Source organism: Cynocephalus volans, chromosome 16, assembly GCF_027409185.1.
Source record: "Cynocephalus volans isolate mCynVol1 chromosome 16, mCynVol1.pri, whole genome shotgun sequence".
Lineage (NCBI taxonomy): Eukaryota > Metazoa > Chordata > Mammalia > Dermoptera > Cynocephalidae > Cynocephalus > Cynocephalus volans.
In genome coordinates this window covers 20,866,530-20,886,986 of record NC_084475.1, presented here as the reverse complement: position 1 = coordinate 20,886,986, position 20,457 = coordinate 20,866,530, and the positions used below count along the sequence as shown (strand labels likewise).

The 20,457-nt window shown below is 45.0% G+C and overlaps 1 protein-coding gene across 1 annotated transcript in view; it reads right to left on the bottom strand.

The window, feature by feature from the left end:
* The window catches only part of RPTOR (regulatory associated protein of MTOR complex 1), a 417,690-nt gene that overhangs the window by 249,237 nt on the left and 147,996 nt on the right, over positions 1-20,457 (bottom strand). The window contains exon 4 of the mRNA XM_063080629.1: positions 7,075-7,233. Within this exon, the coding sequence (XP_062936699.1) occupies positions 7,075-7,233 (159 nt within the window). The remainder of the gene's footprint in view (positions 1-7,074; positions 7,234-20,457) is intronic.

Genomic DNA, 20,457 nt, shown 5'->3' with positions numbered 1-20,457 from the left:
ACATTTTATCTGATAATTAATATAGCCTGCCTGCTTTCATACAGCTAGTAATGACATGATATATCTTTTTCTTTTCTTTTGCTTTCAACTTTCACATGTCTTTGTATTTAAAGTGCATCTCTTGTGGACAGCACAAAGTTTCATCTTGTTTTTTTGGTCCAGTCAACATAAACTCATAAAGAAGCAAAGAAACTAAACTAGAATGTGGGACATTCTAGAGGATAATTGGACTGAACTCTTCAAAAAGTCAATGTCCATTGCCAAGAAAAAGACAAGCCACAAACTGGGAGAAAATATTTGTAAAACACTTATCTGATAAAGGACTGCCATCCAAAATAAACATCTTAAACATCTTAAAACTCAACAATAAGACAACCAACCAGATTTTTTAAATGGACAAAACATGTATGAAAAGATGTCACTAGGGAACTGCACATTAAACACAATGAGGCACCACTACACACCCACTAGAATGGCTAAAATCCACAACACTGACCACAGCAAATGGGGAGAGGGTGTGCAGCAACAGGAGCTCTTACTCAGTGCTGGTGGGAATGCAGAATGGAAGAGCCACTTTGGAAGAAAGTCTGGCAGTTTCTCATAAAGCTAAGAGTATAAGATCATTACCCTTTGGCCGGGGCAGGGTGGGCAGCTGGCCTGTACGGTGATCCGAACCCTTAACTTGGGAGTTACAACATAGCGCTCCAACCAACTGAGCTAAATGGCCAGCTAAAATTGTATACTCTAAACATACAATCCAGCAAACACACTCCCAGTTATTTACCCAAATGAGTTGAAAACTTATGTCCATACAAAAACCTGCACACAGATGTTTATAACAGCTTTATTCATAATTCCTAAAAATAAGAAGTCACCAAGATGTCCCTGAATAGGTAAATGCATAACAAACTCTAGAGTATTATTCAGTGAAAAAAAGAAATGAATCACTAAGCCAGGAAAAGACATGGAAGAACCTTAAATTACTAAGTAAAAAATGCCAGTCTGAAAGGCTACATACCATATGACTCCATTCTGTGAAGGAGGGACAAAGAGGTGGAGTGTAGAGGATTTTCAGGGCAGTGAAACTATTCTGTGCAGTACTGCAACGGTGAGTGCCCAACAGAGTGAGACTGAACACAACTTGCTCCATCTTGAAGCCCTTACCTCTTGCCAACTCCTTTGTCTGAGCCTTGCCCACAACATCAAGCAGTAACTAGAAGTAAGTATGCAGAACAATAGGTAGAAACAGCTTGCTGACTACAAAGAAGGAACTGAATGACTAAGTGCTGTTACAGCAACAACCGGTTTGGCCACCTCCACCCCAAGACCAGCAAAGACAGGATTCATGGTCATAAGACATCTGGAGGTAGAGGAGTTAGCTTGTTTCTCAGTTAGTAATTGCCTCTTTGTTTTTTCCACTGTTCTGGTGTGAACTGGCTATGCAAACTTGGGCTCAACCAGGAGAAACTTTGCACACACCTCTGGGTCATCTCCTACCCACTCCATCATCCTGTATGCAAGTTATCCTTTAATGAAATTCTTTGCTTTTACTACATGGAATTGCCTATTTTGTTTTTCAGTCTCAAGTTACCTTATCAGTTTATTGGATATTTCTACTTTGGTCCACCTTCAGACAATTAGGCATTTGGCAAAACCCACAGAATGAACAAAACCAAGAGTGAAACCTAGTGTTAATAGTAATGTATCAATATTGGCTGATCAATTATAATAAACATAACACATTAAAGCAAGATATTAACAACAGAGGAAAATGAGGGGGAGCGGAGAGGAAGTACATGGGGACTGTTCAATTTTTCTGTAAAACTAAAACTGTTCTAAAAAACAAAATGTCAGTGTTATGAAAGAAAAAAAAAGGCAAGGAGACCAGTCTGTATTTGAGGAAGACTAAAGAGGCATGAGAGGGCTGCCAGGTGAGCTCAGGTGATTAGAGCTGGTGCTGATAACACCAAGATCCAGGGTTCAATGCCTGTCCTGGCCAGCCAGAAAAAACAAACAAAACAAACAAAACAAAAGGTGTGAGGAACAAATGTGGTGGGTGAACCTTGACTGGACCCTGGATACAAACATAATCCACTGTTTTCCACCCTCTGGAGGATCAACAAAGGTAAAGTTAGTTCTTTGAAAAGACTGATAAAATGTATGTAAACTCCTTATGTGAATCATCAACAAGAGAGAAATCAGGACCAAGAATGAAAAAGGAACGTTGTTGCAGATAACCCAGACATTGGTAAGTTAATAAGAGGACATTATGAGCCAGTTTATGTCAACAAATTTGAAAGCTCAGTTAAAATGGACAAATTTCTACAAAAGTAATTTAGCAAAGTTGGCTCAGGAAGAAATAGAAAAACCTGAATAGCTGCTTAACCATGAAAGAAACGAAGTGACCAAAGATCTTTCCATAAACAGAACACTACCCCAGAAGCTTCATTTGTAAGTCCCACCAAACACTTCAAATCTTACAAAACTTTTCTAATTAATATAAAAGGAAGGGACGTTCCCCACCTTATTCTCTAAGGCGACATTTATATTAATTACTCAGACTAGGCAAAGACAGTGAGAGAAAGAAAAATCCCAGGCAAACACGCTCATAACACAGATTTAATATATTAAACAAAATACCAGCAAACTGAAATTAAGACATGTATAAAACAGATGATTCATAATGACAAATAGCATATTCCAAGAAGGAAACATGTATGTTACATTAGAAAGTCATATAATACCATTCAATGCATTACCAGTTTAAAGGAGAAAAAAATATGGCCATCTTAATAGACACAAAAATAATGGGCTAGCTTGAGAGAAATCAACATCTGTTTATGATTTTTTTAAAAAATCAAACTAGGAATGGAACTTTCTTAATATGATAAAGGATTTTTTTAAAAACAAAAAGCCTACAGCAAGTGTTGCACTCTGCAACACGGAAAGCACTCCCTCTGAAATGGCAGAGGGACGAAGGTGCCCCAGACAGCACTTTACTCCACCAAGGTATCAGCCAGCACAGTAAGACAAGATCAATAAATAAAAGGCACAAATTGGAAAGGAAGGAATAAAACTGTCACTATTTGCAGATGACACTGTAGCCTATCGGGAAAACCCAAAAGTATGTTCAGATAAATTATCAGAATCAATAAGAGAGATTAGCAAGATTGGTGGATACAACATACATGTGCAAAAATCAACTGCCTTTCCATATACCCCAATAAAAACTTTGGAAATGAAATTTTTTGTAAACATTTATAACAGCATCAAACATATGAAGTACCTAGGAATAAATCCAACAAATGACAGGCAAAAACCTTTATGAAGAAAATTATAAACCTGTATTAGCAGACACTTAAAAAGAGCCTAATTTGGAAGACTCAATATTGTAAAGATGTTTACTCTCCCTGAATTAATCTATTGATGTAACACAATTCCAAAAGGTATTCTCATGGAACTGAGCATCTTGAGTCAATATCTGCACAAAAAGTCAAAGGGCCAAGAATAGCCAAGACACCACTGAAGGACAACAGAGAGGGGACTTGCCTTCTCACATACCAAGAACCTCTGAAAACCTAGACTCCTGGGCACAGAGGACTGGTAAAGAGGTGAACCCGTGGAGCAGAACAGAAACACACCCACACAGCATGGAAACTTGGTTTAGTTCAAAGCTGGCATTAAATAGTAATGGAACAGATAAGTATTCAATTGTAAAATAATGAATTTGGGACCCTATCTAACACTATATATAAAAATCAGTTCCAGGTGAAGACCTAAGTATAACAGATAAAAAGGACTTTTGGGAGAACATATACAGAATAGTCTTAAAACTGTGGCATAAGGTAAATCTTCTTAAATAAGATACAAAAAGTCTGCACCATAAAGGAAAGACTGATGAGTGTGACCACTTCCAACTGAACAACTCCTGTCCATCAAGGGGCACCATAAAGAAGATAAAAAAAACAAAAAGCCAAGTCATAAATTCAGACAAGACAGTAACGACTCATGAAAATGATAAAGAGTTACAGTCTGGAATACAGAGAATGCCCCCAAACCGACAGGAAAAAGGCAAGCAGCCAAGTGAAACGAGGAGGACAGACAGGCCCTCCACAGAAGATGCTCTGCATGGCCCACACATGCATCAGAAGGGGCTCAATCCTACTAGTTATCAGGAACATTCAAATTACACCAAAATCTATCATTTTCACACCCACCAAATGGGTACAAATAATAAAAAGAAAATTCTGATGGCACCTGGTGTTAGTGAGGAAGCCGGGCAACTGAGACACTCATGTAGCTTAGAACAAGAAAAGGACGGAGGCCAACATGTGACACTGTAAAACATATATTTGGTTTCATCCCCATTTCCTGTCAATACAACTCCTAAAATCCTTGGAATCTCTAAAGTGGTAAGTGTCTTTCTGCATGCTAATGAAACTACCGGAGGCTGGCAGCCCTAGGAAGCTTCAGGATGGGGGCTGGTCACTGCGAAGACCAAAGCAGGATCAGAGGGTTGGGACTTTCCAGTCCCACCCCCAAACTCTGAGGAGGGGAGAAGGGCTGAAGGTTGACTTGATCACCAATGGCCAAGGATTTAATTGATCATGCCTACGTAATGAAGCTTCCATAAAAACCAGACAGCTGGAGGTTCCCGGAGAGTGGTGCACCGGGAAGGACATGGAAGCACCACACTCTGCATCCAAACCTTGCTCTACACATCTCTCCATCTGTATCCTTAGTAGTATCTTTATTATAAAGCAGTAAACGTGTTTCCTTGAGTTTTGTGAGCTGATCTAGCAAATTAATTGAACCCAAAGAGGGGTCCTGGGACCCCGATTTATGCCTGGCCAGTTATAAGCATAGGGAAGATGACCTGTAGCTTGTGACTGGCATCAAAATTGGGGGGAGCAGCGGGGGCAGTTCAGGGACTGAGCCCTCAAAGTGTGGGATTTGACACTACCTCCAGGTAGATGGTGTCAGAATCGAATTGAACTGGAGATGTCCAGATGGTGTCCCCTGCAGAATTCACTGCTTGATGGGTATGTGTGTGGACAGTGGGGGGACCCCACACATGTGGTCATCAAAGTCTTTTGCATTGGCTGTTGAGTGAGAGTTTTACAGGGGAAACTGGGTTAGGTTTCCTCCTGTATCCTCAGACAACTCAATGTCCACCTGCACAGAAAGCACTGAGAGGGGCCCAGTAGTGACATAAGACAACACCTGACAGTGCAAAGAGGGAAGACACACAGTAGTAGGCCATGGGGGACGAGTCTTCAGAGCGTAACGCTGAGAGAGCAAAGAGTGCTGAAGACCACGTGTAGTGTGATTCCAGTCACACCAACACCCAAAACTCACCGTGACTGGAGCTCCGGACGCACATGGGGAGACAACAAGGAAAGCCAGATAGAGAAAAACTCAAAGTTCCCTGCACCAGCTACCTTGGGGGAGGGAAAGGAGAGTGGGGTTGAGGAAGACACACCAGGCCCTGGGAAGGCCCTTCTATGAGCCATCTGTGGGTACCTGATGGTTTGTCATACCATGTTTCTTTTTTTTTCTTTCTTTAAAAAGATGACTGGTAAGGGGATCTTGACCTTTGACTTGGTGTTGTGGCCATCCCTATATAGGATCCGAACCCATGGCCTTGGTGTTATCAGCACCACACTCTCCCAAGTGAGCCATGGGCCGGCCCTATGTCATATATGTTTCTTTTAATTCTGCTTCTTTCACAATTAGTTTTGAATCTATCAATATCTAATAAAAATAATTAAAATGAAGTCGGTATCTGGATACACACAAGGCAGAAACGACCTACCCCTGCAGGAGGAGCTGGGTCTACACCCTCCTACCTGCCCTGCTTGTTCTCATTCGTGGGCAAGGTCTCAAAGCCCACCCAAGGGCTCTCAACTGTGGCATCCGCCCGCACTGCACCACCACCCATGTCAGATACTAGCAGAGAAAACGGGACAGTAGGCATCTACTGAGAGTTCACTTTTTGGAAGAAACCGAGTGGTCTGTTAGGTACTTTACCTGTCACACTTCTTACAATTCTCTCTAATGAGGAAACAGAGGCCAGGGACGTTAATCATCTGTTCACGGTCCTAAAGCTAATAAGTGGCACAGCTGAAATCTGAAATCAAGTCTGTGGGATCCCCAAATTAACACTCTTGCTTACATGCCAAGTACATACGGAGGGCTGCTGCACACCCCCAATCGCCTCTCATGCAGAGTGTGGCGAGAGACTTGCTCCCGAGCTGGGGGACGGAGAACGAAGCTCTCTACTCACAGACACGCTCTCGCAGAAGGGGTATCACCTGCACCCCACATTCATCTACTCTTTGCTCAAGAAACTACAAGAGGCCAGCAATTTTGACTCAGGGGAAGGAGAGCTGAGACTGCACCTGCAGGGTGGCTTGATATTAGTGCTTGAGAATATTTGAAGCATTTCATTTTCTAAGAAAATCACTGATTCTAAAAGGAAGATTCCAACAAAATTGAGAAATCTTGTAATTGTTCAAACTGGAAGGCAGATATTCTTGAGGTCTTTACTCAGAGAACTACAAACAACTCCTATTCTTGGAAAAATAAACCACACATGCATATTTAATTAATTAATTAAGTTCCTGACTTAATGATTTTTCAACTTTACAAGGGTGTGTGAGTGATATGCATTCAGTGTGCTCCCAAACTTATGGTGGGGTTAAGTCCAGAGAATGCACTGTAAGTTTAGGATGTTTTCAACTTCCAAGGGATTTATCAGGATAGAACTCCATCGTGAGTCGAGTAGCAGCTATTCATCAAGACAGTCATTTCATTAACATGTTTTGCAACAGAAAAAACTCTTTGGGCCTGATTATCTTTTAACTTTTATCACTAAAATAGAAGTGATTCCAAAACTTACCATCAGATAACTGGCCCACTGTCCCCATTCTATCTTGCTGCATTTTAGTTTGTTAAAACAAATCAAACTTCGGTGGTTCAGCAGAAGCTGCAGATGAACAACACCTGCAGCCGACCACCAACACTCTCAAGTTTTTTGGCAGAAAGAGAAAGGAATTTTAAAGGCACACCCACCTTGTTGAAGACCCAAACCTCCCCGTTCACTGTAGGCCTGGGCACCCCGTGGCCGTTGTAGTGGAAGAGGACCCGCTCCTCCTTGGCATTGCGGCGCAAAGACGTGCAAAGCTTCTTGACTTCGTCCACAGTTGGATCAAGGCTCTGCTTGTACCGGGCCTGTTGCAGGAGGAGAAATTAAGAAACTCATCAGGGACTCAAGGGAATGCCTAGAACACATCCTCCATCCTTTACTCTGAGTTTGCATTTAGTAGCTGTGCACCCTTGGATGTATGACTCTAAGTTTCTCCATCTACAAAACCGGACAATTACTACTTTATAGGGTGGTTGTGAAAATTCACTCACTCATTCAACAAGTATTTATTGAGAACTACTATGAAGAGCACATGAGATAAACAAGGAAGGCATTGCATAGAAACACTAGGTCACAGGAGGCTGCCACTGTGATGTCAAAGTGTTTCTCAGAAGCATGGGATCCTTTTGAAAACATTATTTGGACTTGGAGAAGAGGTAATTCGCTCAAATGAAGAAAACTGCAATGTACACAGCAGCATCGCGGAAGAGTTAAAAAGAAGACAAAGAAACAAACTGCCCCTCTCTTGCTGAGTCATATTTTTGCTTAAACCTCCTCCCCCTCCACCAGCCTGGACCCCTGCTGATGAATGTGAAGAAATGCACTGAATCAGCAGGACCTAAAATTAGCTAACAAAAATCAGTAGCCTTACGTACACAAACAATGAACAGGGAACACCATGGCAAAGAAAACTCCAGTTATAAAGCAACGAAGATTAAATGCACAGGAATAAGCCTAACACAAAATGTACGAAGCTCAGACACAGAAGCTTTTCAAAACCTCCCTGGAAAACACAGAAGTAGACTGAACAAATGGAGATATGCTCCCTGCCTGGGTAGGATGTATCACCATCCTTAACGTGTCAGTTCTCCCCGGGTTGATTCATAAATTCACTGCATTTCCGATAAATATCCCAATGAGCTCTTTCTAGGGAGTTAAGCAAGTTGCTTCTTAAGTCTGCATGGAAAAACAAACATGAAAGAAGAGTCAGAAAATAACTGAAAAAGAAAACCCGCAGTGGGCCCTAGGCTTCCCAGCATCCTGACCTCCCCTAGGGTCTCTAGTTGAGACAACAAGGCAGGGGGCACTGAGGGACCAGCAGACCAGGGAACCAGTGCACCAAGTCTAGGCTCAGGTCCACATGCATGTCACTGAGCTTTGTCGTGAGCAGTGTTTACATAGCCATTGATGCTATGAGTGTTGACTTTATTCTATTAAAAACTATGCTACCGTCTGATAACCTGGGCGAGGAGGGCAGACCAGTGGAGACAGGCCTGGCTGTGTGACAAGAACACCACGCAGGAGTCTCTCTGCTTCATGCTCACTTATCTTTGTTTGGTTGCAAAGAACTTTTAGTGGTAAATTCCCAATAAAGAAGAAGAAAAAGAGCAAATCTATGATCATATTGGATGGTGGAATGGAAGGGAGAGTGTAAATGCACTCCAGGAAGCCAATAAAACCTCCTCAAATTGATACATCAATAAAAAGCAGCATAAACATATTCTTTAAAAATATGGCCATACCTTGTAGAGAAAAAAGAGCTAAGATGGTTTGCCTCTAGGTAGGGATTATGATCTGATGTTGTAAATGAATGTGTATATTCATTACTTGAAAAAACTGTTAAAACTTTATTTTAAAAAGAAATAAAATAAATAAGGCCAATGCCATGATGCTGCTTGAAGAAAAAGGCAGATTTAGTATTAGCAATGTGAACACAGAAGAGAGTCCCAGGGCCCTCTGTGGGCCTGGCGTATGGCACTCAGGGTGTGCTCTGTAAGCACCTGCCATTGTTGTTTAAAAAGAAAAGCAGAGAAGGCCTCTTCAGTGTGTGGGGATGACACACTGCTTATATGTAAGGAAGATTCCTGGCCTTTCAAGAGAAAAGAAGAGTTACACGTGAGGAAATCAAAAGAAAAATGTGGCTCAACACCCACACGATCAGTCCCTCTGTACATGATGTGCAATATTTGGTTTCGTCCAATTATGTATGTTAAAACTGCAGATTATGACAACATAAAATCCTTGATGATATACTTATATCCCGTACTTGACAAGTCTGCGGTAAACATATGAATATGAAAGCTTTAGGATGATGAAACTTGAGTTTTTCCAGGTACCCTAAATTTTTTCACTTGCAAGCAAAGCCCATTAGAGAACCATAAATTAATCCAACAATAGCAACCCTATTCTGTTGCAGGGCAATTTTGGGACCCTGCCCTGAGGTGGCAGGGTTAGGGTCTAGCAAAGTGTTTCTTCCCTAAGGACCTGAATGCTATTCACAAAATAAAATAGTGTCACACAGGACACTCAAGAGAAAGCTAATACATAATGCAAGGTTTTCACGACCATTTTCATCAACCAAGGCAACATGCGTGAATTTGACACCCACGTGGGGGCTCAACCGGAAGAGGCTGACGCTCAGGGAGCTGTGCCCACGTGGAAGAAAGAAGCACTCAGAGAATCACAGAGCCTGGGGAGGGATACGGATGCCCAACACCCAGCCTGGGGAGGCAGCCCATCACCTACTCCCTGCAGGTGGGCACTACTGGCTCAGGAGACCCACCACCACACTGCAGCCTATCTAATCTGCATGTTCTGGAAGAGCCTGTTCAATGCCCAATTCTTCTGCAAAATTCCTCCCTGGACCCCTCTGGCAGGCAATAATCTTTTCTTTCTCTGAACTAACTTATTTGCTCATTAAACATTCATGTGCAATGGTCTTAACTCTATTTAGACTATAAATTCCGTGAGGGCAGATACTGCTTACAATTCGGTGCGTTGCCTTTCAGTACATGGCACTATTTTTACATCCTTTCTACAGCCTTACAACATACTCAGCCATTAGTAATTAGTTGCTCAGTGACAATCAGATTTTTAGTGACATTAATTAAAATAACTAGTAAAGAAATAAATGAAAATAATAAATCCTATCTGATGCTGAGGTGACATAAGAAAATGTCAACACAATATTAGAAAGTGTGTGTGTAAAAATTGTTGCATCTAGGTGGTGAGTACTTCATATGTCCATCACACAACTTTTTCTACTTTGCTGTCTGAAATTCTGCATATTAAAATAGTAAGAAAATGATAGAGAAAAACATTCTTGATTAGTCACTGATAAACTGTTTACCTGTGCTCTGGGTGAGACAGAACTGAGACAGGAGGTGCTCAGTCTCCCTGGGGTCGGGTTTCAGGCCACTCCTTTGGGTCTCAATCCACTCCCCTAAGACTTGGGTCCCTTCTCTGAGTCCTGAGCTGCTGCTGCTCGTACCACCTGTTCTCGGTACTGACATGCAGAGATTGAGACCACAGGAGGCAGATTTGTGTAATTCCAGTGGGTGAACATGCTCAGTAGAAAGTTTATCCTGTAAATGACCTTCTGCTGAAGGCGCTAGAGAGCACCTAGAATATTCTAAGTGTATTTGGTGCATGTGATGGGATTTGACTAATGAGCATGCTCCAGAGAGACCAACTGAGCATGTGCAAGGCTATGGCAAATAACCGGGAACCCCCCCACCCCTTAGTTGAATATTCATTAGATAGCACTCAACGTATAGATAGCCAGGCTACAAAAGCTGAGTCCAGGAAGAAGGCAGGGCTGCTGTTCACTCTCTCTGGAGCCAGATCGCACTTCGCCTGTGAGGTGTATATATCTTACTTTCTGTGTTAAACATGCCTTTAGCAGGCTGCTGTTCACTCTGGAGCCAGCCTGCACTTTATGAAGTGTGTGTGGATTTCTTTTGTATTAAACTTGCTGTGGCTGCTGCTCAGTCTCTGGAGTTAGGCCACACTTTCCCTGTGAAGTCTGTATTTCTTCTTCCTTACCTTAAATCTGTTTTCATTTCCTACTGTGACTCTGCTCTTGAATTCTTTCCTGTGGCGGAGTCAAGAACCTGGCAGAGGACAGCATGGGTTGAGGTCGGCCATCAGGCCTCCCCAGACCTTCTCTGTTATCAAAACAAGGACACTGAGTCTTAATGTTTTAAATACCTTTATTTTGGTCAATCTCATAAAACAAGATGAGAGTAGTTAATAAATAAAAATGCAGTTCTGGGGTCAAAGAAGGAACATTTTATTCAGATGTCATGGCTTTGGCTACGTGCCCTCCAAAACTACATCCACACATTGAGTTTGAAGTAGAGACAGCTGGACATTCTATCTTCACACTGGCACAGCAGCAGGCCACCTCCTCTCACCCGTATCTCCCTACTCCCAATAAAAACATCTAATACCAAAGAGGACCCAGTTAAACCATTCTTTCAGCCAAAAGACCTCAGCCTACTGTGAGATGACCTGCACACACCAGAATTTATGTTTTTCTCTGAATCACAGTTGCTATAATAGCCAAACTAAGCAGCAAAGCACGGTCCATTTTGGTAGATATTTTGATCTGGGCCTTTATGTAAATTAAAATAAATACCTAAGCATTTTTAATATAAATGCTTTTTAAATGCATCATGGCTGAGTGGGAGGAATAACTAGAGGTATTCAAAGAATGCCTTAGCACCAGGAACTGAAGCTCCGGGCCCAAGGGTGGAAGGAAAAGGAGCACGGGGAGCAGGTGGGTGTTCTTCCTCCTTCCAAGAACGCCGTAAGGCAGTTCATGCAGGGACAGCCAAGATGGAGAGGCAGGACTCAAAAAAAATTTTTAATGGGCACTAAAATGAATTCTGATTTTGCTACCTATTTTCTCTGTGAGCACAAAACAAAAGAATAAAAGCATTTTTATTTGCTACCAAGATCAACAACAGAAAAACCATACTGGAGAGAAACCCAGTTTCAGTGAGTTTAGTGGTTTCCAAGTTGTCGCCACGAGCCACCCCTCTGAGGACAGCCCTGGGGGTGGCCCGCTGTCTGTGTGCAGGGCTGGCTCCTGTTGTTCTGTGCAGCGTGTGTTATGAAAACGGCACATGCAATAGAGGCCATGCGACAGATGCACCGGGTGCTCTCCCAACGACAACACTCACACAAGAGGTGTGAGCATGCCAGCTGGTAAGAACAGAAAACCTCTCAACTAAAATCAAACAAATCTACCAGGAGGAAATGCTGGAAAGGGGGCCTCCCTCTCATGCACTCGGAGAGCACTCAGGTGCCCGGAAGAGCCATGCCGCGGGATGGGCCCTTCCTTCTCCACCACAGTGATGACTGGGAGCTGTAAGAGTGCTGGGGAAGCGTCCAGAGGATGCGGTATCTGTGCCAGGCGAGGGAAGGGCAGGAGGCAACAGTGATGGAATGGAACTCCTCTCTCAAACCCGCCTCTCCTGCCATGCACTTACAAAGACACTGATTATCTTTATCTTCAATAACCATTGACTGGCAGTTTTATCACACGATATAAAGAAAACAGCAAGTAAGTCTTTAGTGCATGTGTCTATCCCCCACCCGTGAGGACTTATTTCCTGAAATTTCCTGCTAAGTATGATACCAGTAAGTGCAATCGCAATCACAGTTAGCTACCAGTGTCCATTCTGGGCCCATCTTCACTGCTACTTGTGACTATTACCGAAACATAACCTTGACGATGTCCCAGAGAGCATTCATAAGCACCATCTCCTCGTGCCTTCCTAAGTCTCGCACAGGAGCCAGGACGGGTGTTACGCCTCATGTTCACGGCTCAGCCAGGGCAAGTGGGCCACCTGGGTCACACAAATCATGTGCATCTTCTGATTCCAGGCTTCTGACACCTCCTCCAGAAGGTGGAAGATCTGCCTTGAGATGGTGATCACCTGCCTATTTTAATGCATGTTAAAACCACATACCCTTAATAAACACAGGCTACGTTTTTCAGAGTCAGAAAGACTTCCAATGCCATGAGCTGCAGATACAAACTAGAAAACAATGTGTGCAGAGCTCGCCAGGCAGCAGCGCAACAAGAAGGAAGGAAAAAGGACCCTAAACCAAACCCAGGATATCAGGGAGTCTTCTTATGTGTGTCTTGCTGCTTAGGCTACAAAAATCCTCACATAAAGTGGTGAACTGGGAAGTCGCTCAGAGATGAGGCACCACAAAATGAGGACAAAGCACACTGCTAATCTGCATGTCTCCCCCGAGTACTGGCACATCTGCTCCGCAGTGTCCAGGTGCACTTGGGGGTCCGCAGTTGGCTGGGAGATCTTCTAGTGAAAATGTCAAGGGCCTCCTGCTCCCTGTCTGCATCTCACTTATTACTTTTCTGCTACAGCAGTTTTTCTCAATTCTCGTCTACTCTATGCAGCTATCGAACTGTGCTTTGTGAAGTCACAGCTCCACTGAAAAATCATTCGCTGTCTCCTGAGATTGCTCCTAAATAGGAGTGTTGTTCTTCCAAACCATACACAAGGCCACAGGGTTGAGATTACTCAGAGACATCAATAAAATTAGAGATTCGTTATTTCTGACCTTGGCTCCATCAAGGTCTTATCCTGTGGGGTTGCAAAAAAAAAAAAAAAAAAAAAGATTCAGCCTCATTTTCTTACCTATTGCAGAGAGAGGACACGTTAATGGACTAGCATGAAAGGCACTACAGATATTAATAATATGCCTCCTGGGGTTTTATGGAAATTAATTAATATTTTTAAGGGCTTTGAAATGAGAAACGCTAAATTAAATGTCACCACGCCACATTAAGGTTTTGTTTCAAAACTAGAACGCCTGCGATAACGTCTCCATGGTGTGACAGATAGGAGCGGCAGGGAAAGCACCTAATCATTTGGGAGATTTATGACAATTTTCACTGGGCATATAAAATGACAAAGCAAGTCTGTAAAATATTGCCTATTGTGCTAGGCATCGCTCCCGAAATGCCAAACCTCAAGACGCAATCAAATATACACATGGGAATTTTGGAGGATGCAAGAGAGGAAGAGAATAAAAGAACAGAAGGAAGATGCGAAGAAACACGCCCCTTGGCTTAAAGAAGGATGCGGCTCCACGTTTTATCTCCTTCTCAGGGATGGTCTCCTGCCCCAAAATGACACCTGGTAACTTCCCATGCTAAGGAGGTCTAAGAATTGTTACTGCGATCAGATTGATGGATTTTGCAGTCCCTACGTGTAACCTCATTGCGCTTTGAGCTCCTGCTCATGCAGGGGCAGGCTGCACAGGCTGCAGGGCCGTGAGTGTAGGAGGACTCTGCTCCACACTGCCCAGGCGGCAGCGTGGCCCCTTCCCACACTCTGTTGAAGCTCCACAGGCTGCTGCTAGTGTGCCTGAAGGAGAGCCAAGGCCACACTGGGAAGAAGAGGAGCCGGGGGCTCTACTTGGTGGGTCTTCTCTTTTGACAAAACACCACAAAGAGGAAGACCTGGGCAGCAGTGGCAGCACGGTGTTAGACTTATGGGGGTTCTGAAAAACATGAGTGCCAGCCTGCTCCACTAGGAATGTGGGTATGGATCCCATCCTCCAACAGCAAGGGATACATTTCCAGTTTAGATCCAAAAAATTGAAATGCCTGAGAGACTGTCTCAGAACTGTCCAGAAGGAAAAAACACAACATTAGGATTCAGGCCAGGTCTGCCCCAGGTCTTCTAAAAGTTTCACCCCCATTCCTCTCCTTCTCAAGTAGTAAACAAGGACTTCCAGGGACATGCTGGGCAGGGAGGACCTCCAGGCAGACCCGTTCCTCCTCCCTGCACAGCATGTCCCTGAAGTCCTTGCTTCCCCATAGCCCATGTTTGCCGGGCCCCTTGAGGGTGTTAGGATAAAAATGAACAAGAAAGATGAAGTCAAGAAAAACAAAACTGGACCGGCCCATGGCTCACTCGGGAGAGTGTGGTGCTGATAACACCAAGGCCACGGGTTCGTATCCCCATATAGGGATGACCAGTTAGCTCACTTGGGACAGCATGGTGCTGACAACACCAAGGCCACGGGTTCGTATCCCCATATAGGGATGGCCAGTTAGCTCACTTGGGACAGCATGGTGCTGACAACACCAAGTCAAGGGTTAAGATCCCCTTACCGGTCATCTTTAAAAAAAAAAAAAAGAAAAGAAAGAAAAACAAAACAAAGACCCCCAAAAGGTTAAATGTTAGCTTGCAGTTTATATGTAAGGAACCACATGGTCTATGTGGAAATAAATCCTAGGAAAATAGCCCCCATGCCCTCTCCGAACACTCCCATCCCCAGTGCAACCTGATGGGGGCACTGAAGACATGAAGACTTACACCCAGGTGTGAGTGAATCCAATGGTGCATCTGAGGCATTTTCCCAGAGAGGAGGTGTTAGGAGGTACCTTCCCTCCTGCACCCGTTCCTCTCTCCCCTCTATCCAAATGAATGGGTCCACCATCCATCCTGGGTAACCGAAAACCAAGAATCATCCTTAACCCTTTCCTCTCCTTCACCTCTTCACCTTCTCCACCCTTAATCAATCGTTTTATCCTGTTGAGTCTGCCTCTTAAATCCAAATTGAATCCATCCTCTTCCTCTCATTCCCATTATCACTACCCAGGCCAAGCCACTATCATCACCACCACCACCATCACTACCACCATTACCAACATCATCATCACCACCACCATCACCACCATCATTACCATCATCATCACCATCACTACCACCATGACCAACACCATCATCACCATCACCACCACCACCACCACCATCATCACCATCACTACCACCATGACCAACACCATCATCATCACCATCACCACCACCACCACCACCACCACCACCATCACTACCACCATGACCAACACCATCATCATCATCATCACCATCACCACCACCACCACCACCACCATCATCATCACCATCACTACCACCATGACCAACACCATCATCATCACCATCATCACCATCTACTTCTTATATTACTGCAGTAACTTCCCAATATTCTAGCCTTGTTTTGCTCTATCTAAATCCATTATCCAAAACTCAATATGTCTCTCCCTCCTTAAAACCCTTTGATGGCTTCCTACTGACCTTGCAAAAACTCTTTAAAATGGCCCACAAGTCCCTGCAAGACCTCCAGCATTGTCTCTAGAGACAGTCTCTGAGAGTCTACACTGCAGCCACAAGAAAGTACCTTTCAAGTCTTGCTTCATTATGTTCTCACCTACCTGCTAGCCCTCTGTCCAGAACCCTCTACCTACTTTCCCTCTATGCCCAACTCCAGGTCTTGCTGGGACATTTTCTGTTCATTCTTCAAGTATCGGGTTAAATGTCACCGTCTGGAGCTCCTTCTCGCATGCCTCCTGGACACTGGGTAGGTGTCCTGTGCCAAGCACTCTCACAACACCTCCAGGTCTCCATCATAGCGCTGCAGCATTGGACTCCATCTGCTGGTTTACTTGGTCTTCGCCCCCTCCACCTGCCTCCTGTCCTGATTAAAGCCCTGTGAAGGCAATGACTTCCCTGCTCACCAAGGCATCCTTACGTAAGCACGACACTGGGCACACAGTTGGCACTCAATAAATATTTGTGCCTGAATGCATGAACAAACGATGAATGAATGCTTCCTATTAGTGTCTGAACAGCCTGATAAACTTCTCCAAAGAGAGCTCTTATATCAGGAGTTGGGGGTTTCTATTTGTATTTTTTTAAGATTTTCAAGAATTCTGTTTTGCTGGGTTGGAATGTAGCAGTGAAGCAAAGCTTTTGCTACAATACCGAGTTCTCTCAGCAGACAATTTACTGCCCTGACAAACTGATCCACTGTTCTAAACAAGCAGGCTCATGACAGACGTTGGAGGAAATACAGGCACCTGAATACCTCTGGAGCAGGCCAGCTAATCTGGTGGTTAGACAAAGGTGGACGCTTTCTCATCAGCAGGCTCTCCAGGTTTCAGCAGGAACCGGACAAGTGATACTGTCCAAAGAGCGGTATCATTTGTCTGATGTGAGGAACCAGGAGAGCCTTCTATGAGCAAGGCAGAGGGAAAAGAGATTTACTTTGTGACTGGCAGAATGTATTTGTCTTTCGAGGTTTGTAACTACATGAAAGGTAATGAAAAGCCATCTCCTTCTTCCAGACAAGGGTGCGGAGAAGCAGCTGCACATTCTGCAGGACCAGCTGTCTATAGCCATCTTTCCGAACATCAAGATTAAGGAGGAAAAGGTGAAAATTAAATGGTCATAGGGCAGAAGAAAGTCACCAGATGACTGCCTTGGTGTGTAAACTGCCTTCCATAAGTCAGTGCTGACACTGTCTTCCCACTTCCTCCTGCCTCTCCTCCAGCTGAGGGCCAGCACGTGACACTGCGGCCCCTGCAGGAGCAGGCCCATGTGACAACAGCACACAACTCCAGGAAAGGGTGACGCTATGGACACGCATTGGCATTCGTCAAGCTGTCCCGACACATCACTGCTCCTTGGGGGCTCCTGTTGGTCACTGAGGTCCTCACGGCCAGACGCACAGGGAGTGCAGTCCTACCTGCCAGGCTGCGGCACCCTCTGATGCTTTCCCCAGCTGCCTGCTTTCGGGCTGCTCTGACTGCTGCCTCCCGGCTGTCTCGCGGCCTTCCTCCTCTCACATGCCATGCCTCTCCTGTGTGGCACCTTCAAGAACAGTTCTGCGCCCACCCCCCACCTTGCTCCAGGCATGCCCACCCCTCTGGGTTCCCTGCCTTAATCACTGGCATCACCCTGGACTCAGCCACCAAAACCAAACACCTCGGTGCCATCCATCGCTCACCCTCCTTCCCACCTCCCCTGTGTCCAGTGGTCCCGCGATATGTCCCTTGAACACGGCTGTACTACCACCTCTGCCTTCATGGGGTGGGATGGGGTCAAACGCCCTGACGATCTTCATGCCTCCAAACCAACAACCCTCCAAGTCCCCTGCATCTGCCAGAGCTTTCTTCCTTAATCATGCAGCAATCAGGCCACCTGCCTCCTAAAATCAAACCCTCAATGGATGTCCACTGCCTCCAAGAGAGCAACAACATCCCCAGGGATGGCTCACAGCCCACGCCCAGGTGCCCTCTGCTCAGCCCAGGTCCTTTCTGCAGTCCCAGTGCAGCCACGCCTCCGATGGTTTTGCACCTCTGCACAAGGCAGCTCCTCTGCCCTGTCCTCAACCGCAGCTGGGCTCTCCGAGGCTCACCACATTGCATGCTTCAAGAGCCTTCCTCTCAGGCCGGCCTTGCCCTCTGAAACCACAAGCAGTGGTGGAAAGACCTCTCTCTCAAGTTCCTTTGAGTGTCTGTCTCTGAACACACAGAAGTTACCCAAGAGAAGGGTGTGGAACAAATTCGAGTCTGAACTGTATTCACTTTTATTACCGTATTGTTTACTTTAAATTAACAAAGGTAGATCTCCACCATCCTGGTATGATTTTGTTGGTCCCAACATAGACCTCAGGGTTACATTTCATTAAGAAGGACACGGGGCAAGATATGCAGTACAAATTCTGTGTTGCGTTTCATTCACATATTTTATTTTCGCTTTAAATGTTTTCATTATTTCATAGTGAGATGCTATTCTGTGAAATTTTTTCTTGATGCTATCATTATAAGACTGGTTCTTCTCCAAAATCCCTTACTGAAAACTAAACAAAACAAAAACTACCACTTATCCTGTGGAATCCTTGCATCTTTAAAACGTAAAAAAGAGTCTTGAAGCCCCAGTTCCACTCTGCAAACCTGCCTTAAGAATCTATCCCAGGGGCTGGCCGGTTAGCTCACTCAGTAGATTGTTGTGCTGATAAGACCAAGGTGAAGGGTTTGGAACCAGATACTGGCCAGCTGCCAAAAAGAAAAATAAAATAATCTATCTCGCCCTGAGATTCACAGCAATAAGGCCAGTCACCAGAAGCTGCCTCAGCTGGGAGAGTCACACATTCAGAAAAAGCAGCAGCTTTCATCTAAAGTGTAATCAGCATCCATTGCAAAGTCATCATGGAAAGACAGATCTTGAACAAAACAAGCTCAGTCTGGGGCTGGCTGGTTAGTTCAGTTGGTCAGCCTTAGAACCCCAAGGTCACAGGTTCAGATCCCGTACCAACCAGCTGCAAAAAAAAAAGCTCACCCAAACAAAAATGCCAGCCACAAGCCCACACAAGGTCACGCAGCCAGGCAGCTTGGCCCCAGGCTCCATGGCTTACTACTCACTACCCTGATGGCATTAATAGAGACCCAGGAGACTGCGGGCAAGCTTTTTCGTGTTTTGCAAACTGGGAACAAGCAAGGAGCAGAAAGACCAAAAAGGACATCTATCTGGCACTTCTAATGTGCGCGTGGTCCCGTCCAGCTTAGCTACGGTCTGCTGGTGTGCTCTGCGCCTCTGGCACACAGCACTAATGGTCAGTCCCCTGCCCTCAAGAAGGGCTGGCGCCTCCACGCAAGTCCCTGAGAGACTGCAGTCAGGATGCCAGGAAGCCAAGAACAGCCTGAAGGATAGTGAGTCCCTAATGGAGCTGCAGGATTGCATCAACCTCAGTCACTCACTGCCACCAATTTCTGCCAAACAATTTCCAGCCAATACCACATTAGCTCTGGAAAAACAGCTCCCTCCTCACATTAATGCTGGACTACCTCCAGCCATGATCAATAGCTGCTAGTTACCTGGAACACTCACTATTTATGAACCTGCCTGGTGGGGAGAGAAGAACACCAGGTATTTAATAAGCTGTATGGAATGGAAGGCGGAGTGGGGAGACAAGACCCTGTCACCAGGACAGGAACCATCCACCGGACACAAGGCACTCGGATCAAAACCCTGCCCGTGCCACTGCCATGGCCCCCAGGGGCTTCTGAAAATGGCTCTCCTTCTACCCTGTCCTGTGCTATCACTGAGAAACCGCATTCCACCTGCAGCACAGCAAAATGAGTAAGACAGCAAATGATACCCAGCACCAAGCCTCCCGCTAAGCGGAAATGGGTATTTGTTAAATGGTTGCCAAACCAGGCAAACAGAGGAGACCGAGAGGCCGGGCTGGGTATGCCCATCAGCTGGGACCACGCCGGAGATGTCACTCAAACACCTGTGTGCCAGAGGGGTTCATGAGAAGCGGCAACTGCCTTCTGCCTTTTACCACCTGGGTCCCCTCTGAATGGAGCCCCAAATGGGGCCGCCTACGGCGCAGCAGCAGCAAACCAAACACCCAAAATGTCAGGCTCCATCTTTCTTTGCTCTACAGCTCTAAGCTCAGAGCCTCAGTGTTCACAGCGGCATTCTAGATACTCCCATCTATTATTTAACTTTCAGAGAAATTTCTAATGTCCTGTAATTTCTTTTCAAGTTCATGATGGCTCTCTCTGTCTAGACCGATCCTACTTCTATGAGGAGGATCAGGAGCCTGGGGGTGACACACAGGCTGCTGGCCCCGACAGCAGATCCCAAGGACCTTGGTAAACTCTGAAGTACCCCCCACTTCTCCACTCCACG